Source organism: Nesoenas mayeri, assembly GCF_963082525.1.
Source record: "Nesoenas mayeri genome assembly, chromosome: Z".
NCBI classification, from domain to species: Eukaryota; Metazoa; Chordata; class Aves; order Columbiformes; family Columbidae; genus Nesoenas; species Nesoenas mayeri.
In genome coordinates this window covers 282,603-296,539 of record NC_137542.1, presented here as the reverse complement: position 1 = coordinate 296,539, position 13,937 = coordinate 282,603, and the positions used below count along the sequence as shown (strand labels likewise).

At 61.6% G+C, this 13,937-nt stretch overlaps 1 protein-coding gene across 3 annotated transcripts in view; it reads left to right on the top strand.

Moving 5' to 3' along the window:
* Nucleotides 1-7,579: 7,579 nt before the first annotated feature.
* The window catches only part of PAX5 (paired box 5), a gene marked incomplete at both ends in the record, with an annotated part of 135,792 nt that continues 129,434 nt past the window's right edge, over nucleotides 7,580-13,937 (top strand). For 2 of the 3 annotated variants that reach the window (XM_080362628.1, XM_080362627.1), the window contains one exon: nucleotides 7,580-8,348. In XM_080362628.1, the coding sequence (XP_080218754.1) occupies nucleotides 8,303-8,348 (46 nt within the window). Of the gene's footprint in view, nucleotides 8,349-11,197; nucleotides 11,241-13,937 lie in introns of those variants that run through there. The other variant, XM_080362629.1, reaches the window with a different exon arrangement.

Sequence of the window (13,937 nt, the reverse complement as noted above, 5' to 3'; positions counted from 1 at the left end):
TTGCTCGCGTAGCCCGGGGGCTGCTGCTGCCTCTTGAAGCATTTTTGGAGGGCTGGTGGTTTGAAACAGTGTCTGGCAGCCCTTCCAGGTGAAGAAATGTTCTGTTCTGTTTTGTGCTGTGTGTAAGTTTCCGTGAGCTTAATGGCCTGGGTGCAGGTGAGAGAAACACAGGGAGAGCAAAAGGGAAGGAGGTGATTCTTGAAATGAAAAGGCAATAAGCCTTCCAGGCCTTTGAGATTAAAATAACTGATGAAGTGCAGATGTGGTGAATCTTTCCCTTACTGTTTTTACAGTTTTACTCGCTGGGCAGCAGAGGTTTTCCTGCGTGCCGTTGGTGGCAGTGCGGCCCAGCGCCGTGCCGGGCAGCAGCGCGCGCGGTGCCGAGCGGCAGCGGCCGCCGCGGGGCTGGGGAGCAGGCGGGCCGCCCGGGGAGCGGGGCGCCGGAGCAGCCCCCGAGGGCCCGGCAGAAGGCAAAACAGAAGAAAAGGTCCCTGGAAAATCATCCATGCTGAGCAGAGGCAGAACTGCAGGACCGAGGTTTGGGCTGGTCTGACCAAACCGTGCTGGCCAGCCACCCTGGGGTGGCCCTGACGATGGTGCGGTTCAGCACCCGTCCCGCTGCCAGCGGATCATCCCCAGTCTACCAGAGACCATTCCAGCTGGATCCTGCCAGGACCTGCCGCTGGAAACCCTGAGCAGCAAAACAATAGAACGAGAGCAGAGATGGCAAGAGACGTAATTACAATTTTGAGCATCACAGCCAGAACGTACGGCCGCCACGCAGGCCCAGCCAATGTCACCTGCTCCTTCCCGGGATCCGAGTGAGCCCGGCTGCGGGTGCTGCCCCGTGTGCTCTGCACAGCACGGGTGACCCTGCACCACCGCCCCCAGGCCCCCCAGCTGCGTGTCCCCTTGTGCCCTGCCTGCAATGCCCGTTTGTGCCCTGCAGCACGGGCGCGCTGCGGGAGCTATCGCACGGGCCGCTCTGCGGTTGTTGTGAGCCGTTTGTCCTCGGTCGGCTCAGCTCCCCGGGGCAGCTGCAGCGCAGGCCGGCGGGGAAGGAGAAGCCAAACCTGCCTTGTGGCTGCGCCTGGTTCCCGGCATGTCACTGTGTGACACGCAGACCTGCTGCAGGCAAGCCTGTTCTGCCATGTAGGGACATTGGGAAGTGGTTTTGCGTACAGATATTAAAAGAGATTAAAAAACCCAAAAACTAGGGAACTCCAGCCTTTCCTGTCAAAAGATCATCTCCTTGTCCGCTGTAGCGCGGGGAGCGTCTGAGTTACCCGGCTGGTGTTCTGCAGCCAGGAAAACCTGGCAAACGGCTGCAGCAAGTCCTTTGCTTTCCCCAGGCCCTGGTCCCAGCAGCCCACGTAAGAGACAAGCCCAGCACCCCTGCTGCGCACCCCGCTCTGCACCGCCAGGCCGCCGCACCGTGTGCCCGACCGGCGTTTCACCCGGCGCCACTGTGAACGAAGCACGTCCTGGGCTGTGACAGCGCGGGGTTTGCTCTGGCGATTAGCGTGATAAAATGTGCATTTAAATGTTCCTGCATCTACCGGCGTGGTTCCTAAAAGTGTGGAAGGAAACCTTTCTGCAAGCCATGGAAACGTGGCAGCTACAACACCTACTAGGTGCTGGGATGCGTCTGATAAATATTCCAGGGAACATCTGAAATCTCTTAGGCCGGTTAAAAGCAAAGTATGTTAAGATGAAAAATCCTTTGGCAGCTGGGATTTATAGCAGCTTCTATTTACGTATGTGGCAGCATGTTGCCTGAGAGATGTGCTTACTTAACAACCAACCAGTTAGCCAAGGAGGAGCAGCAGAATATTGAACTGTGTTTCTGTGGGTATTAAACCCCTGATCTAGAGAGATCCTGGACAGAGCAGGACTTTAAATACTGACCAGTTTCTGATCTTGGCCATTTATTTCATTAGAGCTAATTAATTATATTTGGAGGCTGTGATTCGCCATTTTTTTTTTCTTTTCCCAACCAATAGGGTAGAATCAGTTTATTAACATGGAACTTAACCTAGGAAAGATAACAGTTAATATCACATGTGTGTCTCCTTTTCAGCCTTGAGAAAGCCTCAGATTTCTTAACCTCCTGCTTGCATTTTCTGGACACTTATGTCTAGCAAAGGCTCGCTTAATCAACTGTATTTTCTTCTTCTCTGGCAATTCTTGGAAACAACTGTTTAGTGATTTAACTTCCTATCTTCCAGCAATTCTCAAAGCAAAGGAATCAATTTGACCTTTTCCAGCGTTTTAATAGCAGCAAAAACAAAAGTTACAGCACAGGATGATCTTGGGTTTAAATTTTTGTTCTTGACTTTCTTGAGAGAGCCTGGAAAAGAGGGCATTGTGTAGTCGAGTCGGCTGCTTTTCAGCTAGAACTCCCATAACGAAATCCTCCTCCTTGGTTTCGTTCCTGTGCAGCATCGCCAACGTGGGCCCCTCTTTCCAGAGGCTGCAGTCAGAGACAGAGAAGCAGGGTTTGTGACTAAGCAAGCTGTTCTCCAAGCTTAACGCAGAAGTTCGGTTACAACCTGCCTGTTGGGGCTTCTCATGTGCCAGGTGCGCGGGGCGCTGCTGGAGTCCGGGCTCAGTGGCAAGGGGTAGGACTCGAGGGAGCTTTTCCACCACACCCTGGCCTACAGCTGCCAAGATGTGGCTCCTGCTCCGTGCTCTGCTCAGATCGATGTGGTTGCTAGCCGTGCTCGGGGTCTCCTGTGTGCCATGGGGCTCAGCCTTTCCCTTCGCCCACATTCCCCTGGGCAGGCTGCAGCTGCCCTGGCAAGGCAGGGGCTGCTCTGCCCCCCAGACACCATGGCCCTTGGGCATCCCTTTGCTCCTCACTCTGGTCCCACAAGCAGCGGTCAGCCCTCCTCTGCTGCTGCACCGAAACATGCGCTTTGCCTTCCCAAGGAGCTGCTGAGACGCCTTGCGGGATGCAGGACAGCAGCGCTGCCCTGGCAGCTCCTTGCGTCAGCCCTTCCGTGGGGCTGAACCGGGAGCCGTGGTGCGGGGCCGGGGAAGCCCGCGCTCTGCCGCCCAGCGTGCTGAGCTCCCAGGGGGCTGGGCCCTCACGCTACCGCGTCACTGCAGTAATCTCAGAGGGCACGGTGGGGTTTCTCACAGAGCGCTCAGGCAGCAGCCAGCATCTGGTGCAGCTCGGCCTCCCTCGGATGCTGGCTCATTTTCAGTTGTGCATGTAAGCGTGTCACCAGGCCAAAAGTTCTGCAAAGCTGGCTTTTAAAACCATGTCTTTTTAACTATCAAAATAACCACACTCGAGATCAGTGAAAGTGACTGAGAGAGGGGACTGAAGCGTTCACTGTGGCCCTGAACGCTTCCGCACCAGGCTGATAAAACAGGTACAAGCAGGGTGTAGGCTATTCATTGCTTTGATAAACTAGATTGCTCTTTTGCTTTGGCACAAATTTATCTCCAAAAACGCAGGCTCTACTCATTGTATGGTTGTGGGCTGAAGAAAAAAGGTCTGAAGGCACAAAAAGGGGTGGTGAGGATGAGCCCTGGGGGCGCAGGACAGTGGAGCTGGGGCAGCTCGTTCAGAAAGGCGTTTCGGTGCTCCCTGCTGCCGGGCAGCAGCAGCTCTCTGTGCTGAGACACTCGCAAGGGCCCCAGCGTGCTGCTCGGCTCCAGGTACCACGGGCAGCCCTCGTGAGACAGCGGCGAGCGGTACGTGAGGGGAGAGCAAAAGCAACAACGCATATTGACTGAAAAAGAGAAGTCTCTCGGCATTTCCTGCCCGCATCTCATGCTCCCAAAAATAAACCCCCCGGTTTTGTCAGCCGTGCCACCTCAGCTCTGCCCCCTCGCTAGACCAGCCAGACTGGGAAATGGGGCACTGTTAAATTTGTTGACATCTGTCCTCATGAATCTCCGGTTGCTGGATCATCATCCGGGGGACACAGAGCGCTCCTTCCGCGTGGACCGCCCGAGCAAACGCCGCTGCCCACGGGAGGCGCCTTCTCCGTGCTCTCTTCTTTCAAGCCTCATTTCCTGATGGCTTCCCATGGACAGCTCTCTAAAGATCATTGAGGATAGCAGATTATGCTGCCCAAGTGCTCTCAACTTTACAGAACTGCTCATCTCACACCTTTAAAATTACTTCAGTCTAATTAGGCTGCCGCTCTCAGAATTCAGTTTTATCTCCAGGAACATACCAGACCACGACCACCTTTAGATCTCCCGTATTTTGAATATAAAATTACAGGCGTCGGAGGAAAAAGAGGCTGGTACTGCAGTAGTGGCTATTTCTGAAAGAGTGAATCCCCCAGCCTGCCTAGGCTGAATGGTAGATCATAATTTCGAGCAGTGCTTCCCCTCCTCCGCATTTGGTATTATTATATTTTACAGAAATTGGAGAAAACACAAATAACTTTAGAGGTGGTATGTGACTTTGAGCACTCTGTGTAACCCTTTGCTCCTCCACTGCCCCGAAATCATGATGGCAGCTCGGGGAAGGGCGGCTGCCCGGGGAGCAGGGCACACTGGCACCCACGGGAGCAAGGCAATGCCTTGGCTCTGGCACTTCCATGTGTTTTGCCTGCAGAATGATTCTCCACAAGCCTTGAGCAGTGCCTGGGTTTACAGTACCTGTGTGAGCGTTGTGGGATGGGGGTTATCCTTTCACTTCCTACCGTTCTGCATCAGAGATAAAAGCACGAAAGTTTAGGCCAGGTTTATAATTTTCTCATTGCTGCAGGGAATGCAGGCAGTGACAACTGTCCTTGGAAAACTCCAAAACCAGTGTCAGGTTTCTGCTGTGCCACCGTTTAATCTCGTCACTGTATTTTTGTCTGCCTCTTGCCGTGTACAGAAACCTCAGCAGCACTCTAAAGACGGTCCGGAATGGTCAGAGATGCCTGTGGCTTTGCGGTGGGCTCCCGAGTGTCCCTGTCGTGGGGGCTTCAGCCACGATGCGATTTTGAACCCCCGCAGAAGGTGCTCCTGGGAGCATCGGGAGTCGTTTTCCAGTGACCGTTCCGAGTAGCGCCCACCTGAGCGGCCGCATCCCGGCTCTTTTCAGACCCACTGACAGCAGAAGCGTTCCCCTGCGTGGGAACGGTGGGGGCTTTCCCCGGGGGTCCGTGGGGCTGGGCTGCCCGGTCACAGCGCAGCAAAACGAGGGACGGGGTCCCGGGTGGCCTCCCGCCCCTGTCATCCCGCGGAGCGCAACCCCGCTGCTGCGAGCACCACGCGGTCCCGCAGCCCCGCTCCTCGGGGTGCAGTGCAGGCCTTACCCCAAACTTCGCACCCCAGAGCAGACCCCCTCCGCGGAGCCCTCCGCGCTGTTTCCGTTAATGCGCTTGCCGGGATGTCCTAGCGGCGCCGGGGCTGTGCAGGAGCGGCCGCGGGGCCAGACGGCGCACAGCCGCGGGATGCCGCGGCCCCGGGGCCACCGGGCCGGACTGCGGGCCGGGCCAAGGCAGCGCCGGTGCGGGCGGCCGGCGGCGCACGGCGGGCACGGCCCCTGCTCGCAGGCGGGGAGGTGAGTCGGCGGCTGCACTTCCCGCGGGGCCGCACATCCCGCGGGGTCGCACATCGCGCAGGGCTGTAAATGCCGCAGGGCCGCGCACGCCGCAGGGCCGCGCACCCCGCGGGGCCGCACATCGCGCAGGGCTGTAAATCTCGCAGGGCTGCGCACCCCGCGGAGCACACGCGGGTGGCCCCGTGCACGTCCTTGTACCGCCGACCGCCCTTCGGGGCCGTGCCCGTTCTGCCGGGCCGGGACCCCGTTGCAGCCCCTTCGCCACCTCCCTACGCTCCTCCTGGGGCTCCGTTGCCGAGGCGGGAGGGGATGCGGGAGCCCCGCGGTTTGTTTTTAGGACAATAAAGTGCTTTTCGTTCATTTCGCTGCACGCGGTCACAGAAGCGCTCCCGGGCTCCTCGTTGCTGCCGGGGCCGTGGGCCGGCGTGTCCGGGAGAGGCGAGGAGAGCATCTGGAAGGATGGGGGTTCTGGTCTTCATTTTGCTGGCTTATGTGGGGCTGCCTCTTCCCGGGGCAGCGCCACAGGGAAGGACCATCCCAGGGCGGTTGTTCGCACGGCGGCTCGCATCGCGGGAAGCCGGCTCCGGCCGCCGCTTATTTTTGTGTAAGCAAATGAGAGCGAATAAACGTTGGTGAAAAGGGAAGCAAAAGAGCGAGAGGCAGGAGCCGGCCTCTCTCCAGCCGCGCTGCTGGCGGGACAGAGCCAGGCGGCCAGGGGTCCCGGTGGGCCCGGCCCGGCCCAGCTGCGGAGCCGTCCGAAGCTGCCGGGTTGCCAATCCTGGGATGCAACGGTGTCCGAAGCGTAGGGATGGGCAGGAGGGAAAAGGAAGGTTTTGGAAACAGAGTGGCGTCCATGTCAACTCCCAGAAGGACCCGGGGAGAGGGGCTGCGCCGGGAGAGGCGGCTGGGAGCCCCTTTACCGGCCTCGCGTCCCCAAACCCGGCAGAACCCGATCCGAGAGGAGCGGCCCCTGCCCGCTGTGCCGCAGGCAGCGGGGGCCCCTCCCGCCAGACCCCCGCTCTTCTCCTCTGCCCGCGGCCGGTCGGCACCGGGCCGCGGCTCCCGTGGGGCCGCCCGGTTTCACGGGAGCAGAACCCACTCTCGTCCCCCGCCCGAGGACTGGTTAAATGTCTGGGCGGGTTCCGTGGAAGATGGACCGGGCAGCGGCCTAGGAGGCCGCACTCGGGTGGGAGCAGGTGAAGGAAAACCCACGGCCACAGGCGCCGATGGGCAGCAGGGCAGGCAGGGCGCCGGCAGGACCTCTCTGCGGGCCGGGTTCACGGGGAGCTCCCCGGCGCTGATGTTTATTTTTTCCTTTGGGAAGGGGAGAGCGTTTTGTTTTTTGTTTTTGTTTTTCTGTTTTTTTTTTTTTTTTTTTTTCCCAGTCGCCTCTGCTGAAAAATAAATATGGGAGCGATCGAGGCCTTGTGAATTCGCCCCCTCCCCTCTCCCCGCCCTCACTCGCGCCGCCGAGGCCTGCAGGACGCGGCCGTGGGTCTGCAGCCGCTGCTCGGTACAGGCGGGAAACCGCCGGGCACACGGGACGTGGCGGGGGGGAACCCAAGGGGACCCTCAGGGCCGGGAAAGTACAGCCCGGACCCCTCCACCATCTCCATCGGACCGCTCGCTCCCGATGCCGGGGCTCGGCTCCGGCCCAAGGACTGTTCGCGAGGGCGAAGGGCAGGGCCGGGGGTGATGCGGGGCGCTGGATCCCCCTCCGCCGCCCCCCAGGCAGTGGCAGGCGAGTCCCTGTCCCGCCCCCGCGGCCGCCTGGCCCGTCGGGGAGCGCGGCCCCAGGGCTGCGGCGTCACCCCCAGTTCGGGAAGGGGAAGTCGGTTCTGCTGAGAAGTTAGTGACGGGCTGGGGCTGGCGGAGGCAGAGCGGGCAGGTGCCGCTGCCGCTGCCGCTGCCGCCGCTCTGCAGCAGCCGGCGGAGCGCTCGGGGGGCGGCTGGTTGCGAGCAAACTTTGATTCCTGCTACAACAGATGTCAGAGTTTTCTTGGGTTTTGGCTGCGTCTGGGGACATCTTGTGATGTTTTAGAGAACAGGACATGATCTCACATGGCGAGGAGCTCTTTAGTTTCTTAATCATTTCACGGTTCCTTCAGAGGCTTTTTTCCACCTAAAACGTTTAGTTTCAGCTCAGTGATCAGCTGCAAAAGCTCGGCGGGGAGCGGAAGAGTTGAATTATTCCAACCTGCGAGAGCCTCTAAAAAAATAAAAAAGGAAAGAAAAAGGAAAAGAAGAAAAAGAAGAAAAAGAAAGAAAAGAAAAGAAAAGAAAAGAAAAGAAAAGAAAAGAAAAGAAAGAAAAGAAAAGAAAAGAAAAGAAAAGAAAAGAAAAGAAAAGAAAGAGAAGAAAAGAAAAGAAAAGAAAAGAAAAGAAAAGAAAAGAAAAGAAAAGAAAAGAAAAGAAGAAAAAATAAAAAAATAAAATAAAAGAAAAGAAAGAAAAGAAAAAAAAGAAAGAAAAGAAAAGAAAAGAAAAGAGAAAAGAAGAAAAAAGAAAGGAAAAGAAAGGAAAAGAAAAAGAGAAGAGAAGAGAAGAGAAGAAAGAAGAAAAGAAAAAAGATAAGAAAAGAAAAGAAAAGAAAAGACAAGAAAAGAAAAGACAAGACAAGCCAAGAAAAGAAAAGAAAAGAGAAGAAAAGAAAAGAGAAAAGAAGAAGAAATAAAGGGAAAACAAACAAACAAAAAAGACAAAAAAAGAAAGGAAAAGGCGATAACCACACGACGTGGAAAGTTTTCTCTCTGTCCAGTCTCGGAGTCCTGAAAAATCGTGATGGAGTTGGAGAAAACCTACGCGACCTCCCGGGCCGGCCGCACAGGTAGGACGCGAGTTGGGCTCCGCGGGGAGCCCGGCGACCACGCTGCCGCGGGGGACGCCGAGACCCATCGCCGCGGCCCGTCACGCGTGGGCCGCGGCGTGGGGCAGAGTCGGATGCGGAGGAGCCGCACCGGGACCGGGACCGGGGCGGGCGGCGGGGCTGGCTCCCCGTGGGACCTTCGGGGCGGCGCGGGGGCTGCCGAGACCTCCGTGTCGCGCGGTGCGTTCCCGCGCAGCCGCCAGGGTTGCCCATGTGTCCGTCGACCCTACGGCTGTGGCCGGGAGAGCGAGGGGACCGGGACCGAGTACCGACGAGAGGCCGCGGCGAGCCGTGTCCTGTGTCCCCGTGGGGAGCGTGGCGGCGACGTGTCCGTGGGACCGGGGGCGAGTGTGGGCGCGGAGGCGGCCTTGCGGCTCGGTGGCGGAATGCAATTCCGAAGCGGTCGATGGCGCCTTTTATTAGTTAAATCGCCTGAATAATCGTTTAATCGATAAAGCTTTTCATGGCGGCGCGCCGCACCGGGCCGGCGGGCACAGCTCGGCGCCCCGAGGCCTCCGCCGCCGCCGCAGCCCGCGGGCACCGTTGTGCCACCGCACCCCTGCGGGGTGTCGGGCGAGGGGCGCCTCACCCGCGGTGTCCTGGAGGGGAGGAGGAGCGGGGTGAAGGCGGGATGAAGGCCAGACAGGGAGAAGTGCCGACCCTGCCCCCCCGCTCCCCCCCTCCGCGCGGGCCGGCATGGCCCCGATCCCTGCGCCCCCCTCCCAAACTCTCCCCAGGCCCGAGAGGCCGAGCGGCGGAGTGGGGCGGCCGGCCCGACGGCCCGGGTCTCGGCTGTGGGGTAGAGCGGGAACCGGCGCCCGCCGCCCCGGCCCGGCCCCGCGGCCGCGCCCGGCAGTTTCGCGTTCAACGAAAACTCACCCGCCCCGCGCCGCCTGGGCGGCTGCAGCGGCCGCCCGTTCCCCGCCGCGGCGGGGGGGTCCCGGCAAGGCCCTGCCGCAGCCAAGGCCCCGAGGGCGCGGGTGTCGGGCTCAGCGGGGCGGGCGGCCATGGGGCGGGGAGCAGAGCTGACTCGCGGCCCCATCCCCTCGGCGGGGCGGCAGGCGGGCAGCGCGGCCGCGGGCGGGGGACGTGGCTCGGCTCCGCCGTGCCCTTGCGCTCACCCGTGGCGGGACGGGCGCAGCGGCCGCCGGGACTTCCGTGCCCCTTCGGGAAGCGCGGCCGCGCCTCGGGGATGGGCGCCCCGCCCGACCAGGAGCCCCGGCCTGGGCCCCGCGCCGTGAACTGGTGGCTGGAATGGGAACACGTCGACCGTGGACGCTGTGGCTCCAGCGCCGTAGCGAGCCCTACGCAGGGCCGCTGAGACCCTCCGCGACCGCGGGCCGCGCAGGCGGGCGGAGGCAAGGACCCGGATCCGACCGGGCTCCTTCGGGCCCGCACCCACTGCCCCCACTCGCGTGGGGAAACCACGGCCCGGGCTGCGCTGTCCAGACGTCGGGGGGACCAGCAGACCCCGGAAACGCGGTCGGGCCGCCGTGTGACCCGCGTCCCCGGACCCGCCAGCCGTGGGGGATCCCCCGTCCCGGGCCGCTCCCGCCCCCAGTGCCCCCCTCCCACGGTCTCGCGTGGCTGCGCCCCGCCCCGCTGAGGGCGTGCGGCCACGCCCCCCGCCCCCATTGGCCCGGAGCCCGCCAATAGGCAGCGGCACTGCCCGGCGGCCAATGCGGGGCGCCGGCAAGTTAACTTTTGCGATTGGCCGGGGCGCTGAGTGACGGGCAGGCCCCGCCCGCCGCCGCCGCCGCTGTCCAGCCGCGCGGTGCTGAAGCGCCGCCCGCCGCGCCTCCTCCGCGGGCGCGCTGGGCCGCGCAGCCGGGCCGAGGGGCGCGGCGGGGCCGGCGGGCGCGGGCGCGGTCCCGGGGCGGTGCCCGCCGCAGCCGGCGCGCCCCCGCCCCGCCCCGCGCGCCCCCGCCGGCCCGCCCCCGCCCCCGCCCCCTCCGCCCGCCACAACCCCCGCCGCCCGCCGCGGGCCGGCAGCGCGCCGGGCGCACGGCCCGAGCCAAGCAGCGCCCCGGCACCCGGCGGCCGACGGCGGGCGGGAGGGGGCGGCTGCGGCCCCGCGGCCCGGCGGGCGGCGGCGGCGGCGGCGATGGGCGCGCCGCGGCGGCGCCACGGGTCGGACGGCGGCCGCTGACGGGGCGGCCCGGTCCCGCGGGGCCGCGGCGAGGCGAGGCGAGCCCGGCCCCCGCCCCGCTCCCCCGCCCTCTCGCACACCTTCCCCCGCCGCTCCCCTCGCTCGCTGCCGCCCCACCCGGCTCCGCGAGTTGCTGTGAGCGGCGCGGCGGGGGGCGGCACAGGCGGAGCGCGCCGCCGCCCCGGGACCGAGCCCCGCGGACGGGGCGTCCGCCAGCGCTGCCGTCCGCCCCGGCCGTCGCCGCACGGCCGCCGGCGCCGCCAGCACAAAGAGCCGTCGAGGAGACGGCGGTGGGCTCCGGGCCGCCGGACTGAGCCACCCGCCGCTCCGCGCCCAGCGCCGCATCGGAGCCGAGAGTCCGTTAACCGCCATCCAGGGAGCGGCCGGGGGCAGAGCGCAGCCCGAGGCGGCCGCTGCTCGCCCCCTCGAAGGAGTGACCGGACATTGCCAGAGACGCTCGGAGCCGCGCTCGGCCGCCGCTGTCGGATACCGCGGCCCCGCTCGGGGCGGGACTCTTCGTGGGGCTTTTTTTGCCTCCCCCTCCTTTTTATTTTTTTGCCCTCCGGCTGTCTCCTCGGGTCTCCTTCCCCACCCTCAGTCCCGAGCGCTGCCGGCGAATCGAGATCAGCTCGGCGAGGCCGCCCCGGCCCGGACCGCTCCGATGGAAATACACTGTAAGCACGACCCGTTTGCAGCAATGCATAGTAAGTAGGCTGATAGTTCAACTTCTCTGACACGGCCGCGACGGGCCCCGCGCGATTGCGGACGGCGCCGCCGGGCCGGCTCTTCCCCGCCCGCTCTGGGTCGCCGAGGAGTCCGGATAAACGGCAGCCCGGGCTGCCGCCGGTCCCGGGCGGCTCTGCCGTGTCTTCCCCCGGCCCGGGCCGGCCTCCCGCGGCCGCCGGGACTTCCGTGCCCCTTCGGGAAGCGCGGCCGCGCCTCGGGGATGGTTTTACCAGCCGACGGACTGCGGCGGGATGCTGCGGGTTAGCGGGCTTGTCCGCGGTTTTTTTTCCCGTAGAGAAAGAGCCGATGCAAATAGGTGTTTAAATATACACGTAAATATACACACATAATTTACTATATGTGTATATCTATCTGTATATATTCACGCACCCTTATGTATATAGTTATATGTGTATATGTATATATATATTTTTTACCCCGTACATAAATCTCCGTGAAGGAAGCCACCCGGCATTTCTGACGAACAGAAAAGTTTGCTATACGATATTCTCACTCTATTTCAACATTTTGATATTCGTTAGTTAAAAACAACGAAAAATATAAAAGGCAAACAAATACGAAGGGCGCGGGGCTGGAGGGAAGATTTTTTTCTTTCTAACCATCGAAGAAAGACAAAACGGTTCCTGCGAGCTCCGCGCCGGGCAGCGCGGCAGAGGAGGAGCGGGCAGCAGAACTGGTTAAGTTAACAGGTCGTGGGCGCTGGGCTTGGCTCAGATTTGTTGTGCTTGAGAGGTCGGGGAAGACTTATCCATTAGCACAGTGTTATGTGAAATGACATCTTCTCTCATGGTGAGTTAAACGCTGCATTACGGCGAGAGATTGCGAGGAAATTTAAGGTAGAACTAATCTCATTTCCTGGTGCACTGCAGCCCTTTAGCTAGAAGAAATTTGTTTTCAAAATAAACGATCCAAAGAAACCTTCCAGGGCTAGAACTGTAAACACCCCTCTCTTCGTCTTCCTCTCTCCCGCTGTTTGTCTGCCCGCTCCCTCCAGCTCTGTTCGTCACACGGTTTTGGGGGTGTCCGGAGCGGGGGGCGGCAGCCGGTAATGCGCTTCTACACGCCCACCCTTGAAAACGGACTCTTCTTCTCGTGGCAACGCGGCGTTTTAAACCCGCGTTTATTTCTCTCTCATCATTGAACCAAACCACGTTTTTTAAAGGCGAACTTTAAGGGCAGAAAGCCGGCGATGCGGGACGCGGGGTTACGCGGAGTGGAAGTGGGACGTGGCGCTCTCGGACCCGCTGCCCACGGAGGACGCCCTTCCTCCGGGGGGCTGAGCAAGCTCGGCGGGAGAAGCCGCGGCGGGTTCCAGCGACGCCCCCCATCATTCGCAGCCGTAGAAAATCGATGCCTTCCGTAGGAATTTCAGGACAAAACAGAAGGGGAAAACCAAAAAACAATCAAAAAAAAATCCAAACCAAAACCCAAAGTCCCGATGCCTTCCGTCTGTCCGCCGGCCGCAGAGGGGGAGCCCCCGAGGCCATTCGGCCTCAAACGACCTCCAGATGCGCTGCTGCCCCGGGGCGGGGCGGACACGACGCCGGTGAAACGCGGGGAGGAGAACGGGGAAGCCGGAGGCTGCGGCCGGCGGGGGCGGCGGGGCCCGCGGAGCAGCCCAGGGCACGGCGGCCGGGGACGGGGAGATCCCGAGGGGACCTCGGCCCGTTGTGCCGCCGCCACGAGCCCTGCGGCTTCCCCGTCCCGCGTGGGCAGAGCCCAGGACCGCCGCCGTCCCGGGCTCCATGGGCGTCGAGGCGGACGGGGACAGTCGGAGCGGCCTTGATCCCCGGGGCTGCTGGTCGGTAGCGGCGGCTGTTCGGGACCGCACCGCTCAGGCCGCCTCGTCCTCCTCCCTCCCGGCTTCCCCGCCCACCGCTGCCCGGGGCTCCGGGTAGGACTCGCGGACCCCACACCGGCTACCCGGCTTGGGCTTCCCACTCTCGAAAGAGCCCCTCGTCTCGCCCCGTCCCTGCTCCCTGCGGGGTCTGCAGGGTGCGGACTGGGGCACGGGCTCGCTCCCGCAACCCCGCACCGGGCTGGCGGCCAGAGCAATGTCTGTCCCCTCCTCCCGCAGGCCCCCGGCCCGACGGGGCCCCCGCTGTCCGTTAGTGCCCGCAGCCGTCCGGGGAGCGCGGTAGCCGGCGGAGAGAGACCCTGGGCGGGCAGGGAGCCGGGCTTGGCGCCGGAGCCGCTTCCCGAGACGGTGGCGGGTTTAGGGAGGGGTCCCCTGGCGCGGCGGGGGGGACAGCGCGGCCCCAGCCTTTGTTCCCCCGGCGGCTGCGAGGTCGGATGGTCTCGGCCTGGGCAGAGGCTCGGACTCTGCCGGCCTCCTGGTTCTGGGAACTGACTTCGGGGTGAGAATCAACACTTGCCCTAAGGAAATGCATGTCCTTCTTTTCTCTCTTCTCTTTCTCTTTCTCTTTCTCTTTCTCTCTTTCTCTTTTCTTTTTCTTTTTTCTTTTTCTTTTTCTTTTTCTTTTTCTTTTTCTTTTCCTTTTTCTTTTTCTTTTCTTTCTTTCTTTTCTTTTCTTTTCTTTTCTTTCTTTTCTTTTCTTTTCTCTTCTCTTCTTTTCTTTTCTCTTCTTTTCTTTTCTTTTCTTTTCTTTTCTTTTCTTTTCTTTTCTTTTCTTTTCTTTTCTTTTCTTTTCTTT